At 37.2% G+C, this 23,483-nt stretch overlaps 1 protein-coding gene across 5 annotated transcripts in view; it reads right to left on the minus strand.

Annotated features, from left to right (window-relative positions):
- Positions 1-23,483, minus strand: part of LOC136857954 (uncharacterized) — a 184,989-nt gene that overhangs the window by 14,650 nt on the left and 146,856 nt on the right. For 3 of the 5 annotated variants that reach the window (XM_067137087.1, XM_067137085.1, XM_067137086.2), the window contains one exon: positions 7,418-7,599. In XM_067137087.1, the coding sequence (XP_066993188.1) occupies positions 7,418-7,599 (182 nt within the window). Of the gene's footprint in view, positions 1-7,417; positions 7,600-23,483 lie in introns of those variants that run through there. The other 2 variants (XM_067137090.1, XM_067137088.1) reach the window with 1 other exon arrangement.

Consider the following 23,483-nt stretch of genomic DNA (forward strand, 5'->3'; position numbering starts at 1 on the left):
AAATTCATTTCATTATGTCCAGTAGTTTTTGCTCGGCGATGATAAATCACTCAGTCAGTCAGGACATGTTCTTTTATATATATAGATTTGATAACATGCTGTGCTATAACCAGTTTATCTATTCTATTTTGCCATGCTGGTTTATAAATAAATAAAGTAAGAGTTTTGTCTGTACATTGCTCAGAATTAAAAAATGGTATTTCTGTATCGGTTGTGTCCACAGTAACAAGAAAATGCAATTTTTACTTGTCCCTAATTTCTGTCTGTCTGTACGTATGCTCATCACGAGAAAACGGCTGAAGAGAATTTAATGAAAATCAGTATGTAAAATCGGGAGAATAAGTCTACAATTTAGGTCATAAATAATTTTATTCATGCTGAGTGAAATGGTAGTTTAGGGGAAGGTCTAAAATTTAATTCTCAAATATTTATGTTATTACTGATCCCACCAATAAATACCACATAACTACAGTAACATAGTATTAAATTTCTGATCATTTATTGTCTTATACATTTTTACCATACCGGCTATGATAACAGATCTACTCCTCTTTTCTGGTTGCCAGTCTTGAGCCACATAATACCTCCAAGGATACATAGACAAAACAACCTAATTCGCAAGTTCAGGAAGATAACAATGAACCCAAGTCTTCCCATTCATGAAGACATGGTTGTTAGGTATGGACGTCTGAAATCAAGATTCAGACTGCAAGGGAACTCATCAATCGGAACTTTAACGGTTCTGATGAATGGCAATTGGAGTGGACCAACACAGCTCCAGATGAATGGCAGATCCTCTTTAGTCTTCAACACCCACCACCTGGTTTTAATCTCCCCAGAACAACTTGGGTTCTTCTCAACAGAGTCCGTACCAATCATGGACGATGTGGGTCACTGTTGCATATGTGGGGTATGCGCTCCTCCCCTGAGTGCAACTGTGGTGAGAAGAAACAGACCATCCGTCATATTGTCACTGAATGTCCTAGGAGGTCATACTCCGGTCAACTGAAGGAGTTTGTGTGTGCTTCTGACGGGGTTGTACAATGGTTGGACAGCTTGGAATTGAGTTTATGAACTGTTTTTGAGATTATCTATCGAGGTATTCTGCCTTATGGCAGGTCTTGTCATGGGATGAACCTCTTCCACTGTTGCCTGTCCTGCGCCAAGTTTTTCATGTCCGAATATTTATTTCCTTGGATATTGTCCAACATTTGATATTTTTTCCTTCCTCTTCCTCGTTTGCCTTTCACCATTCCTTCTATTCCTTCTTTCAGTAAACAGTCCCTCCTCAAACAATGTCCGATCCAGTTCATTTTTCTCCTTCTAATGGTTTGTAACATACTTCGTTCTTCTCCAACTCTTCGTAATACCTCCTCATCCCTTACCCGGTCTTCCCATTTCACTCGTTCTATTCTCCTCCATACCCACATCTCTAGTGCCTCCAATCTTCTCTCAGCTTTCTTTCTCAATGTCCAAGTCTCTGCGCCATACAGAGCTATGCCCCAAATGTAACACTTAGCAAGTCTTTTCCTCAAATCTTTGTTTAGTGGTCCACAAAATAATTTTGATTTTTTCCTAAAGCCTTCTTTTGCTATGGCAATTCTTTTCTTAATTTCTGTTGTGCAATACATATCATCTCTGATCATACTTCCCAAATACTTGAAGTTACTGACTTGCTCTATTTCTTCTCCTCCTATACTAATATGACAACTTCTACCTTTTCCTCCAATTATCATACTTTTGGTCTTCTTCTTATTAATTCTCATTCCATATTCTTCTAGTTTCATGTTGAGTTTATCTAACATTTGTATCATTTCACGTTCGCTTTCTCCCATCACAACCATATCATCTGCAAATCTTATACATTCTACTCTCCTACCTCCAACACAAACTCCACTATTTCCATTAAAACTTTCATTGATTATTTCTTCAAGATAGATGTTGAACAGTGTCGGTGATAAAGAGCAGCCCTGTCTTACACCTCTTCCTAATTCAATTTCTTCACTCAACTCATCTCCTATTCTCACTCTTGCTCTCTGGTTTATATACAAATTCTTTATTAGCCTTCTATCCCTCCAATCAACTCCATGTTTCTTCAGGATTGTCATCAATTTGTCCCATCTGACACAGTCAAAAGCCTTCTCAAGGTCAATAAATACAGCATAAACCTTCCTGTTTTTCTCTATGTACCTCTCTCCTATCACCCTCAGAAGTCCAATGGCGTCTCTTGTTCCAACTCCTCTCCTGAAACCAAACTGTTCTTCACCTATAAAGTTATTCAGCTTTCCATATATCCTTCTGTTGAGCGTCCGCAGTAAGACTTTGACTGCATGTGAAATCAGACTCAATGTTCTATGTTCTTCACATTTTTTGCTGTTCTTTTTCTTTTCCATAGGAATTAAGATGATTTCACTGACGTCCTTTGGCCATTTTCCTGTCATGTATATTTGATTACATAATCCAATCAACTCCTTTCTCCCTTCATTATTTAACGCTTTTAACAGTTCAACAGGAATCTCATCTATTCCCATTGCTTTTCTATTTTTCATCTCGTTCAGTGATGCTTCGATCTCTCTTCTCAGTATGGTTTCCCCTTTATCATCCTCTTTAACCATATCTTCCTCCTCTAATTCAAGTTCTTCTTCATTTGGTCGATTGTCCCGATCATATAGCCATTCTATGTATTCTTCCCATCTTTTCATTATTTCTTGGGGTTCATATATCATTGTGCCATCTGTAGCCTCTATTTCCTTATTGCTGTTGTTCCTTCTCTTTTCTCTGAATACTATATTTGTTGCTTCTTTGTACATCAAGTCATATTTCCCTTCTTTCTCCAGTTGCTCTATCTCATCACACTTTTCTGTCAACCATTTCTTCTTTGCCTTTTCTGTTTCTCTTCTTAATTCATTATTTAACTTCCTGTAGTTACGCTTTCCTTCTTCTGTATTTACTGTTTTCCATTTCCTGCGTTCCTCCATTTTACTTATCATTTCTGATGTTATCCATTCCTTCTTTGCCCTTTTCCTCTCCTTGACTCCAAGCGTTTCCTTAGCTGCTTCTTTTATCCCATCTTTAAAAGTTTCCCATCTCCTTTCTACATTTTCTGTTTCATTTCCTAATGTATTATTGTTACAATACTCATCCTCTAGTTCTCTACACTTGTCTTTATCTTTCAATTTCTCAATATTAATTTCTTCTCTCTTCTTTCCTTTCCGAACTATTTTCAATTTAATCATTACCTCTGCTACAACTAATATATGGTCAGAATAAATGTCTGCTCCTGGGTAACATTTAGCATTCTTTAGGCAGTTTCTGTACCGTTGTTGTATCATTATATAATCAATTTGATATTTCTTGTCATCTAATCGAGATATCCAAGTATACCTTCTCCTTTTGTGGTTGTCAAACAAAGTGCTTCCAACCACCATGCAATTTTCATTACAGAATTCAATCAACCTTTCTCCCCTCTCATTTCTGTCTCCCAATCCAAATTTACCAATGGTCTTACCATCTGATCCTTCACCAACAACCGCATTCCAATCACCCATTACAACAATACATGCATTCTTTTCCTCTTTCTCAATGAGTTGATCTATCTTCTCATAACACTCTTCTACCTCTTCATCAGAATGATTACAGGTCGGCATATAAACTTGAATGATCACTAAGTCTTTTCTTTTCCCGTTCAGTCTTATCATCATAATCCTTCCATTGATATATTCAACCTTCATAACTTTGTTCTTCAGTCGTTTTCCAATCAGTATTCCCACTCCATGCAATCCATTTTTATCTTCACCCGAATAGTACATTCGGAAGTCACCGCTTCCTAGTTCTCCACATCCACCCCATCTCACTTCACACATTCCAAGTACATCCAAATTATTTCTCTTCATCTCATATTTAGCGTTTTCTAATTTTCCTTCCTGTAAAAGGGTTAGAACATTCCATGTCCCTGTCCGCAATAATTCTTCTTCTCCTTCCTTCCATATTTTAAAAACCTCGTTGTACACCCCTCCCGGAGATCCGAATGGGGGGAATCTTTACCTCCGGAATCTTTTACAAAGAGGTCCATCTCATGAACGTCTTGGAAGATACTGCCAGTGGTGGTTTCCCGTTGCCTTCCACTGCCCTCCACATCCTGTTGGCTCGCTGACCCAGATTCCCGCTGGGGTTGATACCCAACCTTCCGCTGGGTTGCTCAGCTTAACAGGGGCACCACGTATAGGTAGAATTGTGGAGAATTGGGGTGAGAGAGGCTAAGAGAACTCTCTTATTGAGTTCTTATATTCACATCTCACCCCCATTTATTAGCCAGAGTCACAAGGTTGATTGTTTACGGTGTTATATTGTTTGTTATATTTTTGAATATTTGTATGTAGAGTTATATACTAGCCAAAAGAAAGATAAATAAATGAATGAATAAATAAATAAATAAATAAATAAATAAATAAATAAATAAATAAATAAATAAATAAATAAATAAATAAATAAATAAATAAATAAATAAATAAATAACAGACATATTCATGGATTTTGATTTTTGTTGCCAAGTCCCTATCAACGCCGAGCCATGAGAAAGTGGATAAACAGGATTTAATGAAAATTGGTATATAAAGTTGAGGAATAAGGAACTACAGTCTCCACTAAAAAATAATTTTATTTATCCTGGTTGAAATCGTAGTTTAGGGGAAGGTGCCTTGCTGTCACTCATCTCCGATAGATGGGATTACTGCTGCGCATTGAGTGTAACAGCCTGCCTGAATATTGGCGAGAAGTAGCAATTCAATCTCTACACTGAGGCACTGACTGGAATGAGCAGTGTGCACACTTAATGGATTTATTTAGTTTATGGCTTTACAAATACAATATATACATACATACAGTACATACTTAAGGGAATAATGCCCGAGGAGTGCTCACGGCTGTCTGCGGCCTGGTCATTCCAGCTCTGGAACTTTGGACTGTTAGATCAGCAGCATAGTACTGTTCGTTAAAAGTGAAAAAAATTGCGGTTTTTCTATTGATCGAGTATTTCATGATAGCATTGCTTTCAACTGCGACATTCTTACTGACATAGGCTATGATTTTCATTTCTGTGTTGACATATAACTAATCCTATTATATTCCTACTGACGTCACTGTAATAACCTATGTTGACTTCAGTTGGGAAAACCACAAAGGCAGTCTTTCTGAGTTCTACAGGGTCTTTCACTCAAAGTAGGGCCAGTCGCCGAACACAGCGCAATGGGTAGATGGGCGAGCTGAAGGTCAGACGAGCATATGGCAACTTGCTGAGGGTGAGGCCGGGAGAGCACCCGTATGCACATGCAAATAACAAGCAAACATAACTCATAATCAAAGTAAAATAATTTCTCACCTTGTCACAGAAGATGCTGAACATGTCCTCCACCTGCATTTACACATTTCTGACTTCATCTAAGGAAATTTTCATTCATATGCATTAGTTCATCTGCCGACATAACCTCATTTTCTCTTGTGATATTTTGTTTGAGTTCATCTAGAGTGTGTAAAAGGGAGTGTTGGTAGCAGTAACTGCAGACAGCATTATAGGGCCTATAGTTTCTGAAACCACAATCACTGAGCAGAGATATACAGATACAGAGTATGTAATAGGGAGTGTTGGTAGCAGTAACTGCAGACAGCATGATAGGGCCTACAGTTTTTGAAACCACAATCACCGGGCAGAGATATGGGAATGACATTCTCGTACCATTCTTTAACAATTGATGGACAATGAATGCCAATTTGGATATTTCCAGCAAGACTCGGCAACCACGCATACGGCTAAAGAGTCATTAAGTTTAATTGAGGAATTGAGTAATTAGTAAACCATTGTGCTCCAGATCTTACGGTTTGCGATTTTTATTTATGGAAAAATTGAAAAATAAGGTTTATGCAACAAACCCTCACAATCTAGATGAATTCAAACAAAATATCACGAAAGAAATTGAGGCTATCTCGGTAGATGAACTAATGCGTATGAATAATAATAATAATAATAATAATAATAATAATAATAATAATAATAATAATAATGGCACGTGGCCTTTGGATGCATGAAAATGTCGTTAGATGAAGCCAGAAATGTGTAGATGCAGGTGGAGGACATTTTCAACATCTCCTGTGACAAGGTGAGAAAATATTTTACCTCGATTACAATTGAGATAAAAATCTTGAAGGTTCCACCTTGTTCAATACAAATATACTGTTGTTAGATGGTTTTTACAACATATATTTTATTGCAGAACTAGTTTCGGCGCTCATTTAGGCACCATCATCAGCTGCATAATAAGTCAAGAAAAACTTGGAGATATAACAATATAAAACAACATATTGATATAATTAACTCCTTAATATCTATCTAACGTTAAGTTTAAAAACTCCTTGATTATGCATTATTATGTGTGCTTGTTATTTACATGCGATTCATACAAGCGTTCTCCCGGCCCCAAGCTCAGCGAGTTGCCATGTGCTCATCTGACCTTTAGCTCGCCCATCTACCCGCTGCGCTGGCCAGTCACACTCTGAGTGAAAGACCCTGTACATAAACTAAGAATAATACATGTGAAAGATTACAGCATTGTCTGTCTGCGACTATTTTAAATAATGAACTCATTCTACTATCTATTAACTCTCTCACCAGCCTGATTGATAACATAAGCCTATTATTCTCATAACATTTTTTTAACTGACCTGTTTGTGATATAAAAGCACATTAGTTGCCACCAATTCATGTTCTCCACCAACCCTGTTAAAACATTTGATCATCACCATATAACAATACCTAGTATGCTTCCGGTCAGATAGTGCCTGAAGAAAGGAAAAAATCTGCAGAATACCAGCACACCTCTCATACATACCTTGAATTCAATGTCAGTTACAACAAATATAAATCAAGCTCATCAACTCTCTAAGTATAACAGTGAATAGCCTCACACCTCAGGTTTAAATATGCAATAGTTGATCCACACAACACAAATCTAATCGGATGAATTTAATAATAATGTTATTAGCTTAATGTCCCACAAACTGCTTTTACAGTTTTCATAGATGCCAAGGTACCAGAATTTTGTCTTGCAGGAGTTTTTTAACATGCCTAAGCCACTCAGCCTGGCTTAAGAGTAATTTGCATTCCTGATAGTTTCCATATTTTCCTCACCAATCTCTATCATGTTCTTATACACTTTATACTATACTATGATTACTATTGATCCCAACACTGACTCATTCAGTGTTTCATAAAACTTATGCATTTATTCTCATCGGTTCTCTTTATAAAAATATTAAAAAACCACAATATCTACATATGCAGTATTTTCTCCATGATAACCTCTGAATAACTGAAAACAATACTGGAAGAAAAATGCTAGAAACGAGTAAAGAAGAAAGGTGTTACCTGTTTCCACGAAATAGTTCAATTCCCAAAACTTCCTGAAGCACTTGCCGGCAGCTTCCAAGAGGGACTGATGGAAAGAAGTGACTTATTAAGTCTGGCAGTGTCATCAGCAACTCTGAGTAGATAAATGGCTTCGAGTTTATACATGGAACCATTTTGCCTTCAACCAAAGCTTTCTGGACCTAACAACACAGAAATAATCAAACAGTTATTATTACAGAAGCAAAATATGGAAAGGATGAAGGTTTCACTTAAAAGTTCACACATTTTAGTTGTGTTAAAGGGGTTATTAATGAAAAAAAAAATCTTCATTAAAAACCTCTTAACCTCTGAAGATAGAATACCAGAAGCCCAGAATAAAAAGAATCATCCTATCATTTACATCAAACTAAAATGAAAAAGTACTCCAAAGGTGGGTGGGTGGGTGGGTGGGTGGGTGGATGGATGGAATACAAACCCATCTGCTTTCTGAAAACTTGGATAGTGACTGCCCTATAAAATTACTTGGTCTATATTAACAAAATGGGTAGATGAACAGAAGGAGGTGAGTGGAATGTAGTAAAAATTAAATAAGAGGTTAAGGGAATAACATGTAGAAAACTTTCTTTCATATCAGACCATACTGAAGGTGAAATTTGGCAAAAAAGAAAGTAATCATTGTTAGTTGCATGCAACTTGATTAAAAACTAGCAATAGCACGTGTAAGTAGAAAACTATTTGCTTTATGTCTCACTGACTCAGATAGGTCTTATGACGACAATGGGATAGGAAAGAACTAGGAGTCTGAAGGCAGTAGCCTTAATTAAGATTCAGCCATAGCATTTGCTTGGTGTGAAATGGGAAACTATGGAAAACCATCTTCAGTGCTGCTGACAGTGGGGTTTGAACTCACAAGCTCCCGAATGCAAGCTGACAGCTGCTGGATTCAAACCGTGTATGAGAGTGGGGGTGGGTGTGAGTGAGTAAGGGAGGGAGGGGGAGAGAGAGAGAGAGTGCGCACACTAATGAGCCATATCTTAATCATCTTTTCACCCTTAATGATTTTGGGGTCCAGTGGGGGGAGAGATACAAAATGCTCTACACAGTATACTGGTTGTTTGTAGATTGAACTTAAAAGAAGAAGAAGAAGAAGAAGAAGAAGAAGAAGCAAACTGCCGATACTAATATGAGAGATGCGTTATATCTCAAAACTAGCTATAGCACCCGTCGTTGACAGGATAATCATATAGCATGTGCAAAGTTATCTAATTCCCCAGCTACTTTTCGCCAATATTCAGGCATGCTGTTTTACGTGGGATGCAGCAGCAATCCCATTTATAGATCAGTGGCAGCAAGAGAGACAAAGCACATCACAACAATGATCAATGTAATGTTGTCATTTATCAATTTTATAAGCTTTAAATATTGTAGGCTCCTTTCACAACTTCCTCTTGTCTTATTCTTCAAGGGATTCTTACTTTCCTACTTCTCAATTTTTATAACCACCTTAACAATTTTCTTTGACGATATGGACTAATGAACATGTGGTTTTACACCTTAAGACAATCGTGACAAAAAACATTGCCAGTTAACACGAATGAACAATATTTCCACGTTAGCAATGCTCGGCGTTGATATGGACTAAGCAATAAATATCTAAATTCATGAATTCTATTATTTATAGTTGGTATGGTAAAACTGTATAAAACATAATGATCGGAAATTTTATTTCTATAACTTTTGTTATGTAGTATTTTTCGATAGGACCAATAACATTGATATTTAAAAATTAAATTTTAGGCACCTTCACCTAAACTACCATTTCATCCAGCGTGAATAAAATTATTTATAGCCTAGAATGTAGTAACTTATTCCCTGACTAACTACCGATTTTCATTAAATTCTCTTCTCCCATTTTATCGTAGTTTTACATCGACATGGACTTATCAACAAAAATCGAAATTCATTATCTCTGTTATCATAGCGAGTACGGTAAAATGTATAAGACATAAATGATTAGAAATTTAATTCTACATAATTTGAGTCATGTTTCTAATTTACTAACAGGATCACTAATAACAAAGATATTTGAGAATTACATTTTAGGCCTTCCCCCAAACTACCATTTTACTCAGCACGAATAGAATTATTTATAGCCTAGAATCTAGGCCCTACACTGTAGTGCCCTATTCCCTGACTTTACATACAAATTTTCATTAAATTCTCTTAGCCACTTTCACATGATGTGCATATGTACGTACGTACAGACAGGCAGACAGGCGACGGAAAATTAAGTAGTGCATGTCCTTTTTACTGTCAACATTACTGATACAGAAATACCATTCTTTTTAAATTCTGAGTAACATACAAAATTTTTATTTTATATATATGGATAAGGGGCTGCCTGGCCGAGGCGGTAAAGGCGTGCTCGGTTTGCTTGGAAGGACGTAGGTTCGAATCCCCGCCAGGAAGTCGTAAAATTTAAGAAACGAGATTTCAACTTCCGGAGGTTCACTCAGCCTACACCAAAAATGAATGCCTGGGGGCAAAGACGGCCGGGCGTACAGCTAAACACTCTACCCCATCAGGTGCCGAGGTTAACAATGGTGGAAGACTTTACCTTCCACTCCTCCAAGGGCCTTCATGGCCTGTACGGAGGTAACTTTGCTTTGCAATATATATGGATAGGCTGACAAGAAGAAAAACTTCCATAAACCCGACTAAGTAGTCGTATTTTGGCTAAATTTTTAAAATGTATATATGGATAATAAGGGCGCATACACACAATTTTTTAATGTACAAATGCACAGAATATGAAAGAGAAAAACCAAAACTGACAATTCCGATACATCCCCTTCCCACTGGTATATCAAAACTTTTTTTTTGCTTTATGTCGCACCGACATAGATATGTCTTATGGCGATGATGGGATAGGAAAGGCCTAGGAAGTGGAAGAAAGCGGCCGTGGCCTTAATTAAGGTACAGCCTCGGCATTTGCCTGGTGTGAAAATGGGAAACCACGGAAAACCATCTTCAGGGCTGCCAACAGTGGGGTTCTAACCCACTATCTCCCGATTACTGGATACTAGCCGCACTTAAGCGACTGCAGCTATTGAGCTCGGTCTCGAAACTTTTGAGACAGGATGTACGGTAAACCGAGGGTGGTGGTGGTTTTGAGTGAGTGTGTGTGTGTGTGTGTGTGTGTGTGTGTGTGTGCTGTCACTTGAGTTTAGCACTGCTTCTACTTAAGTCAGGCCTTTCCAACTCGAGCACTTAGAGCCGGGGCGCACAAGCGCTGCACTCAGCAGCACCATTCCCCTCCTTCCACACCTACTCAAAGCAGTACATTGTATTTTACATCAAGAACAATTACGTGCAAAAAACTTTCGCAACTTTAAAATCTCTTATGGATACTGTGTCAGAATGTCTAAATTTCTGCAGAAAGCAAGGTTTGAACCATCGGGAGTTCAAAGAATTTTTAAAAGATCTCGAGGCAGAATGTAGCGACATTCCCTTTTATTGTACTATGCGCTGGTTAAGTTGCACAAAAGTGCTAGCAACCTTCTAAGCAATAACTAAAGAAATTGCTCTGTTCATGGAGATGAAAGGTTGTCCACAACCAACTTTGCGGAATAAACAGCGGGTAGCTGACTTCGCTTTCTTGGCGGACATAACGTCTTATTTGAATGCTTTAAATATTTCAATGAAGGGAGAAACACATTGATTAGCACCAAGTATGATAGAATGAAGGCTTTCAAAATGCACAGTTTGTTATTGAAAAGTCAGCTTGAAACCCGAAATTTTGACAATTTTAATTCATTAAAATCATTACATTTGTCTACTTACGAAATCCTTAGAGAATATCAGATGTCGTTACAGACTTTGCACCATGAATTCAATGTCCAATTCAAAGAAATGAATGATATGACACCTCAACTTGAAATATTTATGACTCCATTTTCAGCGCGTGCTGAAAAATCACCATCATATTTCCAAACAGGGCTGATAAACCTACAGTGCAACGCAATCCTCAAGGACAGGTACTACCACTATAATGGTAATTAAATTTCCTTTTACAAAGGTGTTCATCCACAAGAATTTACCAGACTTCATGCACTTGCCTTAAAATTTACATCGCCGGGCTGAGTGGCTCAGACGGTTGAGGCGCTGGCCTTCCGACCCCAACTTGGTAAGTTCGACCCTGGCTCAATCCAGCGGTATTTGAAGGTGCTCAAATATGTCAGCCTCATGTCGGTAGATTACTGGCATGTAAAAGAACTCCTGCGGAACAAAATTCCGGCACCTCGGCGTCTCCGAAAAACCATAAAAGTAGTTAGTGGGACGTAAAACAAATAACATTATTATTATTATTATTATTATTATTATTATTAAAATTTACGTCAATGTTCGGTATACAACTTACGCATGCGAACAGATGTTTTCAATTCCGAATTTAAATAAATGTAGAACTAGAACTTCTCTGTCTGATGTTGTCTTAGAGGCTGTGCTTAGAATTTCTAATGCCAAATCGACTGTACCCAATGTCCGTAAATTATCTGCCGCAAAACGATGACAACAATGTACTGTATATACAGAATAAATTGTTTGTTTGTGTGTTCACAGAATTGTCATAAATAATATTGTTTTCGTAAGCTGCGCGCTGACTTGACGACCTGTGGTTTGTGGTTCTGCCTCTGCCACTTCCCCTCCTTCTCCCACCACCTCGCCGGGGCTACAGCACAGCGCCGGGGCTGCTGACAGGGCCAAGGGAGCACCTGAGTTGGAATGGTTTGACTTAAGTGAATCGGGCTGCTCTTTCTCTTTCCTATCTGACCTCCAGTCAATTCTTATTCTCTTCTGACTCAGTATCAGGTTTGCATTGGCTGGAGTATTTCATTTACCCAACATTCATGTTTTTTTTTTTTTTGCTGAAATTCTTGTTCATTAAGGCATTCAATTACTCTTCTTATGATTAATACTGAGACACTACTTGATAATCTTAATAATCAAAGTTTCTTTTCCCTATTCCTTCCTAAGTCCCCACGACCCCAAGAGTAAACCTGTTCATTTTCATGCTTCTTTAACTCCTTTTTCAAACTGACAAAAGTTCACTTACGTGTTCACAGAATTGTCATAAATTAGGATTTCTGGTAGACAATAAATTGAAATTATTAGGGGTCCACCTATTAGTGTGAATCAATCACATGTCGTAGTATCAATCACATGTACTAGTTTCGGCACATATCTATCGTGCCATCATCAGCCATAGAGTCAAATTAAACAATCACACACAATCTTAAAACAATTTAAAACACATTATAACACTTGCATAGATGAATATTAAATAAAATTATGGTACAAGATGATGTTGCACTCTAATAAAAGATCCTTTTAAAAACGATGATAACTCCGTTGTTTTATACACGTAGTGTATAGTCCAGCTTGTATATGTCTTTAGCCTTGTTGAATATAAGCTGCATAATTTTTTATCGTCACATGAGGTTGACACTTGTTTAATCTATTGTTTAGGTGGTTCCGAAAGAATAAACGGTTATGTGATGGTCTTAGTTTGACCCAAAAATTGATTCCCACTTCAATATGTGGTTTGGAAACTGAAGAAGAAATTAAAAGCAGAAATAGGCAAAAGGTAGGAAGGAAAGAATGAAAGGAAATGACTAAAAACAAACTCACCTTGAGCAGCCTGTTTGACCAGCAGACGGAGCTGGACTGATGGATGCGATCACAAGGTTAAGGAAGCGGTTTTTGTGAGAGTGTATCAAAAAGTTCATTAATAATCTAGTTTAGAAATAAATTCCATTGGATGCTAGGAAGCAGATTGGCTGCTTCAAGGCGAGTCTCGTAAAGTTTATTATTAAAAAAGGATTTTTTCTTGTGTAAAAAGCAGATTTAATTTTTCAACAAAATTTTATTAGCTTTTTGGTTAGTTTTGATGGAATGTGGTGCGGAATGATGCTTTTTTATGGTTCCTTCTAGAAAGGTTAAGGAACATGGAGAAGGGGAGGAGAGGGGAGGGGAGGGGTGGAGGAGGAGGAGGAGGAGCAGCAACTGTCGGGGAGCTAGGGTGGAGCGAAAGGATGATGTAGTGGGGGTAACTGATGGGGATGTATCTTGTGTTTGATTTGAAAGATACTAGTTCTTTTTTGAGAGTCTAATATTTTTTAGCCAATTAATTAAGAGATCAAAAAGAATATTGGGTCTCTCGGAGATTTCATTCAAATTATAATTAGGATTGAAATACTGATCCCAATGAATAAAACAATTTTCAATAATGTTCATGATTGGCCCTTTGTTTGTTATTTGAATGATCTCTAAATCATGTTCAATGTCAGTGAACTTATGATTAGAGTCGTGAATATGTTGGCCTATAACAGAAAACTTGTTATATCTAACTGCGTTGACATGCTCCAAATATCTGGTCGTTAAGCTGTGTCCTGTTTGACCCATGTATGAAAAGCTGCAGTCATTACACTTGAATCTATATATTCTGGATGCAGAAAATCTGTTGGAGGTATTGATAGATGATGAATTGTGTAAAATTTCAGAAGTACCGTTATTAGTTCTAAAAATCTGTACGTTATGTTTACGAAAGAGATTGGTAATTTTATAGACATTGCTATTGAAAGTAAAAGTAGATGAAATGGTAGCTTTAGGTTTTTCTTTTGCGAGAGTGGTCTTAAGCCGGTGCCTGAATTTATTGATTATCTGTTCAATAAAGGATCTGTTATAACCATTAAATTTGGCGATTGCCCTTATAATGTTGAGATCGTTCTTTGTCATAATATCGTGAAGGCACGGTAAACCATGCTATTATACACTGCATGTTTATGCGTTTGGGGATGTATGGAGTCTTAACGAATGGTATTGGCAGTTTGTGTATGTTTCCTGAAAATTTTATACGACAGAGCAAAAGGTTTTCTAAGAATAGTTAAATCTAGGGAAATAATTACTTTATTATTTTCGGACTGAAGCGTAAATTTAATGTGGGGGTCGATGTTGTTTGGTTCCTGCAGGGTAGAGGTCGCATCCTTGATTTCTTCATTCATAATGACAAATGTATTGTCTATGTATCTAGCCCATATAAGAATATCTGGAAAGGAGTTATTTATTTTTGTATATTCCAAAAATTCTAAGTAAATGTCCGCTAGAATTCCCAAAGCGGCTAATCCCAAAGCCAGTCCATTTTGTTGATGGATGGTTTTATCAAATGTAAAGAAATTATTATTAATGACTAGTTTCAGAAGAGAAATGAAATCTTGTATTTCAAGTTTGCTGAGAGAACTATGTTTGTTTATGCTATTTTCAATCATGGAGAAAAGCCTTGATGTAGGTATGCTTGGATACATATTTACTATGTCAAAAGAATGAAGAGAGTGGTTGTGTTGTAAGTTAAATGACCTTATTTTTTTTATTAATTTGGTGGTGTTTTTGATGGACTTTTTGGAGAGAAATTGATAGTTCTTGGTTAGAAAAAGTTGAACAAATTGAGAAACTTTATATAAAGTTAATAATGGGCCGGATAGGAATATTAGCTTTATGGATTTTTGGGAGGGCTTTAACTGTAAGGTAAACCAGGATTCATGTTTAAAAGTTTAGATTTTTTTTGATCCATAAAAAGAAAGGATATAAGTTACTCTTTAAGGTTTGTTTTAACTGTCGCTGAATTTTTGTGTAGGATTTTTCTTGATTATTGTAAACGTGCTGTTGTTAAAAGATTATTTGGTTTTAGATACATAATTGGTTTTGTCCATAATCACTGTAGTATTGCCTTTATCTGCTTTTGTGATTATTAGGTCGTTATTTTTAATATTTTCAAATTTGGCAATTTGTTTGTGTTTAGAAATGAAACTATTATCATTAGAATTGATAGGGGGGTTCTTTTATTTACATTATTAGAATTGAACATCTTATCCAATTTTCTTTTTACTTCAGATCTAAGTTCATCATGATGTTCCAGCGGCATTTTACTGATTGTAGCTTCCAACTCAATAATCAAGTTGGTGACTATGTTTATTTTATTCATATTGGGCCAGTTTTGCTTTGGGCCTTTCGCCAGGATGGTGGTTTCTTCCTTGTTTAAAGTTACGTTAGATTGATTACAGGAGGGTGGAAATTCTCAATTAATTTTTTTGGCAAACTGGTCTCTTTGGGCTGATTTTTTGGTGAAACTCTATTCATTTTTAATGCATTTAATTTCTTCTCTAAAGAAAGCTGTTTTTCTGAGAGTATATCAAAACGTTTATATTAATCTGGTTTAGAAATAAATTCCATTGGATGCTAGGAAGCAGATTGGCTGCTTCAAGGCGAGTCTCACAAAGTTTAACATTAAAATAAGATTTCTTCTGGTGTAAAAAGCAGATTTTGTTTTTCAAGCAAATTTTATTCATTTTTTGGTGAGTTCTGACGGAATGTGGTGCGGAATGATGCTTTCTTATGGTTTCTTTCAGAAAGTTAGGTGTTAATTGTGCATTATGAATTGCTTCAAAAAGTTAATATCTTTGCCTAATTTGGCGACTTTAATTTTTAAACCCATATAGGCTTTTCTCCTTGCCTGGTAGGCCGTTTCATTGATATTTAGAAATTTCATCATGATCTGTATTGAAGTGGGATTACAATAAATTGAAATTATTAAGGGTCCGCCTATTCAATACAATGACATTTATTAATGTTAATCAATCACATGTCTTTTACATAAGGTACTAGTTTCGGCACTTACATCGTGCCATATCGGCCAATTATTGTAATTCCACTTCAATACGGATCATGATGAAATGTCTAAATATCAATTTCTGGTAGAGGAAAGAAACACGAAGAGAGCAAAGATCCTTGGCAGTGGATCATCATCGTCATCATGAATTCCTTCTAGCGAGCCGGGTAGGATGTTTAAAAACGATGTGCCTCCATTTCTTACGATCCTGGTATGCTTTGTTACTCTCTAGGGCATCCCATGTTTCTCCTCTCTTCTCTATGTCTTCTCTTATCTGGTCTAACCACATTTTTCTAGGGCGTCCAATTGGTATTCGTCCCAGAACAATCTTTTCAAAATAACAGATAGCAGAGTAGGCACAATTAAGATGACAAGATAATGCACATCTACAGGGTGTTCCAGTAAAAGTGTGCAATAATTAAACACAAAATAGGAGATGCTCTACTAAATATTTTGAGATAGGGAACCTAGTATGTAAGAAGCCACCTTGATGAGATATGGGTTTAAACGTACCATATCTATCATTATAACAGCTGCTTTCCAGATTACTTACAGCCAACGTTTACAGATCCTATGTTTCCAGTCTCAAAATGATTGGTAGAGCACTCCCTGACATGCCAACTTTCAAAATCCAAAAATTAGGGGACACCCTTATGACATGTTACGACGTGTTATGACCCATCATTAATGATTTAACTTGCATCAATTCGAGAATGTTAACACATAACTCAATTACTATGTTGTTTTTGTTTATTAGTAAATACTAAAAACACTACACATATTTGAGCTTCAGAACATAACATGACTAGTTACCATCATTGTTCAACACCTCAGCCGATTTAGCTTCTTCAGCTCTAAACTATTTTGCTCCGACCACTTGACATTACTGAACAGATAGTAAGGTCGAAAAATTTTCCAGGGTTTTCTCAGACAACCTATTTTTCTGACCTGCTAAAAATTGCCTCTCACTTTGTATTGATAAAATAGCATTCACCATCTTCAAGTCTATTAATGCCTATTAAACATAAATTTTTCTTCAGCTAGTGATAAAACGAAGAAAAGTGAGGATGGAAGGATGAAGAAATGGGAGTCTCCTACTTAAATTGGGGGAGCTGGTATGTCTGCATTCCCTATCACCTGTCTAAGTTTTAATTTTTGTGTGCTTTTACTGAAACACCTTGAATACGTCAGATAAAAAAATTCCCAGATTATCTCTGTTGATGAGGCAGTACATCATGTACCTAAGTTAGAAAATCATCTCCTTTGAAATAGTCACCTTACGCCACAATGCATTGGTCCCACAATTTCCGCAGAATATGGACTGGAAGTAACTTTGCATCAGTGAGTCCAGAACCTTTTTCGATTTGTGCTGGATCTCGGCAATGGCATGAAAGCATCCTTTCAGCTGTATCTTCATCTTTGGAAAAAGGAAGAAGTCAGCGGGAGCTAAATCTGGGGAGCAGGGAGGGTGCACTTTGTGAGAAACTCACGAATGAGGAGTGCTTGGTGACACTGTAGTTGTGGAGAATCCAATTTTTTGCATGAGATCAAGTCGTTTTTGCTGAATTCCTCCTTTAAACAACACAATAAAACATTCTGCTGATGTTTTGACCCTAGGGAGGAAATTCACGATGAACAAGGCAAGGTTATTTCGATATTAGGACTGTGTGCATCACCGACAATGTCTGCGATGTTGCTGATCGTTCATTGACAATCCTCACGCGCAAGTTCCCGAATTAATTCCAAATTTTCAAGGGTGATGCTCGTGGATGAACTTCCAGAGGGCTCTCATCTTCAAGAGATGCTTTTTCCACCTGTGAAGTGTCTGTCTCACTTGAAATATTGTGTAAGACTCATCATTCCATTGGCATATGCTTGCTGAAGCGTATTCAATGTTTCTGTGTACGGTTTGTCCAGTTTCACACCAAATTTCACTTTGGCTCATTGTTCCACTTTTCTGTCCACAATGTAATTGCAGACAACCACATAGTGTTCACTAAAATACCGCGATAACAACTTCCAATGTTAACACAGTGAAGTCTCTTGGCACACTGCATTATCAAGGTTGAAGGTCACTATCAATCAGTCAGCCACCAAAGATCTGCATTTAGGGCTATCACCCAGCTGCTAAGTGCAACCCTGTGCTACCCTACGTTAAAATTGAATAATTGAAAAAGAGGTTCAACCTATTCAATACATAAGAGAAAGAAATGTAGTGATTACATTCTTATTTAATAGTAATTAGAATTGGGACCGGTTTCGACCAGTCCAGGTCATCGTCAGCCGATCAAAACATAAAAAACATGAAAAACAATGCATATGAAAAAGAAAAAGATTAAGTGAACTCTGGATCGGTGTAAGAGGCAATATAAAATGATGATGGGGGTAGGAAAAAAAAAGAAGAAAAAATCCACCGCCTTCATTTCGGTTCTCCTCATTCAAATTTTAACTCTTGTCTTGCGCCGACTTCGACTACTTCAATCATGACCTGAATTTTTTCATTTTAAAAATAGCGCACTGTGCATATATGTTTTCATTTGTTTTTCCGATATTGCGCTCTTTACTATTTTTTTTTTCTCTTTACAACTGTTTTTTCAAGTCAACTGTTTTCCAAGAATTCAGCAGTAACACAATTACTCATTCAATTATACTGAATTGCGTTGTATGTATCTATATATACGTACTTAATTTCCCACAACCGAGGCAAATACTGGATCTTCAGGATATTCTCCATTCTACTTTGGCGTTCGAGACTACAGCGCATGACCTTGAGTGTGCCGCGCTGATCACCGGGAACTGGCAGTTTGCTTCTATAAATCTATTCGTCTTCGACTTCAACATATTGATAGATCTTCATACGTTGTTCGATAGTGTTGTGACTTTGTGCCTGACGATGTGTAAAAATTGACCCATTTGACCGTTCTCCGCTGTTCATAAACATTGTGAGACTTTACCTATCATTGTGTGTGCCATACCACCATTCATAAAATTACACACTGTTTTCTTTTAAGTGACTCACAGTTTCTACCCCCATCATCATTTTATATTGCCTCTTATACCGATCCAGAGTTCACTTAATCTTTTTCTTTTTCATATGCATTGTTTTTCATGTTTTTTTATGTTTTGATCGGCTGACAATGACCTGGACTATGGTCGAAAGCGGTCCCAATTCTAATTACTATTAAATAAGAATGTAATCACTACATTTCTTTCTCTTATGTATTGAATAGGTTGAACCTCTTTTTCAATTATTCAATTTTAAAGTTAATACTTTCAATACGGAACAATGAAATTTTTATCTTTAAATGCCTGTGCTACCCTGTCGGCACACTACTGAACTAGTCTGGGAACGTTTTGATCCAACCTTGTACATCACTTGAAAGTCCTTTGCATGCTTCTACTATAGTGAATCTCTCCACCCAGATCCCCAATTTGTGCTGAGCAAGTGTGGAGATGCCCAAGATAGCAGCTTCCATCATTATGAAATTTAGGACTTATAGAGCTTCAGGTACAAAATGATTGAGTGACAATCACAGGGTGGCATCAGAGATATATGATTTCACTCTAGGTGGAATAACAAGTTACTAAGATGTGAAATTGAAAGACCACTTAAAATACAATTAACAACTAACACTGAAATGAATCATTTATTTCTTCAATACCACTCCACAAATGTTGTATATAATGACCAGGGAACAGATTTATATGTAAATACATATATCTCTTTAGGAAGCTAAAATGAATTATATTTTGCATTATCTTTACGAATCATGACGTGTGGAGTTGAAAAATGGAGTATTCATTTTCCATATTTTTCCATATTTTGGAGTTTAGCACATATGTTCCATATTTTTTGTCATTAAAATCAATATAGTCCATATTTTGGCTAAAAAGTATTAAATTATATTAAATTAGCAGTCCTCTCAATAACGGAGAAATAAATTAAAAAATCTATATTCGAAAATTTAATATTTTAACTGGTGTGCAGGTCATTATCATGCCTGTCCACGTCTGGGCTGATAAAATAAGCTCACAAGCGGTGTGAAGAAAGAGAGAAGTTGAGCCCGGAAGTGGTGGAGATCAGCCGGTCAGTACTATGAGTATCTGAATCACACTTACAGCACTGATAAGCTGCATTACATAACATCGACTGTGTCTGTGCCATAATTTTGTAACCAGCGAAATCTCATTCACCGACGATGTGCTACTGGTTTCTGGATTAGTTTGTAATTCGGGCATTCTCTTTGATTGCTTCATAACTCCATCTAGGCCTAGTTCACTACCAGTCATTCACAGTTTGAATTAGCAGTGAGACGGATCATAGTGTTCTTGTACGTTCAGTGTGTGCAGTTGTATATCGATATTCATTGAAGAAATTAACGTTGTTACAATGTGCTTAAAGTAGCCCAGTCAACCAGTTTAAAATTAAAAAGTTACATATCAGAATTTAAAGAAGATGGTTTATCAACTGACAGTAAGATAGTATTATGTAATTTGTATCATTGTACAGTGACATCTACTCAAAAGTTCCTTGTGCAACAACATGTTTCAACCAGTACACCAGGCTAACAAACGAGATTCCAAGCAGAGACAGTTGTTTCTGATACAACCAGCAACTTCCAGTGTAACGTCCAAGTTCAACATCGATCTATGCCGTGCTCTCATCTCTGCTGACACACCTCTCTTCAAACTGAATAATCAGTGCTTTCGGGAATTCCTCGAGAAATATACTAAACGATTCATCCCGGATGAGTCAACGTCCAGAAAAACGTACTGTTCAGCCATATACGATGAAACTGTTCGGAAGAGAAGGTAAGAGATGAAAGACGGTCCAATTTGGGTTTCCATCGATGAGAGAACAGACTTGCATCTCTCACTTTCTGAAAGTTGTGAAATTGTGAATAAAACTGTGGAAAAATAAATCGTGGTACAGGTAAAGTTGCAGATGTAGCAAACATGAAGATAGCCACTGTACTTTCAAAGAACCCTGGATATGAAGAAATGACAAAGGTTGCTGCAATGCTGTGTGGAGATTTAAGTGTAAAATTAACAGTGGATTTAACCCCAACAGATATTGTGAAGTTGAATTATGCCCCCATTACTTCTTCCGATGTTGAACATGGTTTCAGTCAATATAAATCTGTCCTTAGAGATAATAGGAGAAGATTCACTTTCCAGCACTTCAAAGAACATTTTGTAATCCATTGTTTTGGTAACAGAGAATAAAAGATTGTGTGTTCTACAAATAAATGAGAAGTGCAACATTATGTTGCCTGTAGATCTACTTTGTTTAGCTTCTTTGAATTTTGATATTAGATAGAAATTAATGATATATGTGTATTTTTAAGTCCATACATAATTCCATATTTCAATAAAAGAACTAAATATATATGTACATATTTCAATAATTATTAGTACATATAAATCCGTTCCCTGATAATGACATTGTGTTACCTAGACAGTTGATGCATTACTTTGAACAAATTAAGTTAACGACTTCACTACAGGTTACTTCGTAAATAAGTTACCTCTTCGGAGTACTTACAACAGACTAAACTTTGCCAACTTCAGCTACTACCAGGAATTCCCAGTACAGGAACACTTGATGTCATGTGTCTTATCAACAATAATGTTAGACAGACATTTTGATGGGATCTAGTCATTATAATGTGTGTTTTGAATTGTATCTGTTCACTGAGCAGGTTTATGCTTTGAGACACTGTATGTGTGCTTGAGTTTTTCTTTCTGTTCTGGAGTGTGGTTTTTGTAAGTCTGCAGATAACAGCAAGTAGTTGAGCACGTCTACAATGCCTTTGCTGATTGTATTTTATCTCATTTAAGTTTTTTATGTGTCACTGTTTTTATACATGTTTTTCTTCCTTGTATATGTTAAGCTAAAGATTACCTCTATGCAAGGTCGAAACATACTTTGTAGCATTTTAGACACACCATAATAATATTTTGTACAAAGGGGCACTAGGAAAGCTTTGCAATACACAAAAACGGTTGGCTGGACACCCCTGTTATGGTGAGGGATGAAAACCGGTCTAGAAGACAGCAAGGCACGACTTCACACCAGTTGTTACCAAGCAGTGGGACTGAAAGCAAGTGAAGATGTTAGTGTGGTCTAAATTTGAATATCGCGCAATTATCCACTACAATTTTGCTCACGGATTAACTGTTGACCAGTGCCTGGAGGAAATGACTCCAGTGCTGGGGAGAGACTGTCCACATCGGACAACAATTTTTCGCTGGTACAAAGAATTCCAGAGAGGAAATTTGGGGGTTGAAGACGATCCTGGTTCTGGGCGACCGTCTGAATCAGTGACTGAGGAAAACATTGAAGCTATGAGGAAAATGTTGCAGCAAGAGAGGCGGTTGACATATCGGCAGTAGAAGAGACCCTCCACATCCCTGTACCAGCTATTCATTCAATTCTACATGACCATCTCCATGTTAGAAAGGTTTGTTCCCTTTGGGTGCCCCATTCACTTTCAGAGGAACAAAGGGCACATAAAGTGAAATGGTGCAGGAAAATGCTAAAAAATTTTGAAAATGGGACTTCACGTAACGTCAATAGCATCGTTACAGGTGACGAAACTTGGCTTTATTATTATGATGTCCCAACAAAACCCCAGAACAAGGTGTGGCTGTTTGAATATGAGGGTACTCCTGTGACTGTGCAAAAGTCAAGGTCAGTGAAGAAAAGGATGATTGCAGTATTCTTCACTAAACGGGACATCCTGACTCGGGTTGTGTTAGAAATACAAAGGACCGTTACTGCGAAGTGGTACAGTGAGACTTGTCTGCCTCAGGTTATCCAGGTTCTCAAACAGCTCCGTCCAAGGTCATGGCTCAACACTTGGCTCTTGCATCACGACAATGCTCCAGCACATCGTGCAAAGGTAACAATGGATTTTCTTGCCAGATCAGGGTTGATTGTGCTTGATCACCCTCCATACAGTCCTGATCTTGCCCCATGTGACTTCGCACTCTTCCCAGAAGTGAAGATGAAGCTGAAAGGGCGGCGTTTTTCATCCGACGAGAAGCTTCTGGTAGCATGGGATCAAGAGTGTGAATATGTAACCAAAGAAAAGTGGCAGAGTTGGTTCAGTGACTGGTTTCGACGTATGGAGAAGTGTATTGAGTGTGGTGGAAATCATTTTGAAAAAGTCTAAAGTGTTCACTCACATTGCAAAACTTTCCTAGTGCCCTTGTATTGAATAGGTGGACATAATACGTATAAATTCTTTTGAAGAATTTTATCCTAGATATTTAAAATCAATACGGAACCAAAACAAAGTTCATTATTTGTAACTCAAATGCAGTGAATACCTCAAATTTCACAATGGACAAACAGGT

Source organism: Anabrus simplex, chromosome 1, assembly GCF_040414725.1.
Source record: "Anabrus simplex isolate iqAnaSimp1 chromosome 1, ASM4041472v1, whole genome shotgun sequence".
NCBI classification, from domain to species: domain Eukaryota; kingdom Metazoa; phylum Arthropoda; class Insecta; order Orthoptera; family Tettigoniidae; genus Anabrus; species Anabrus simplex.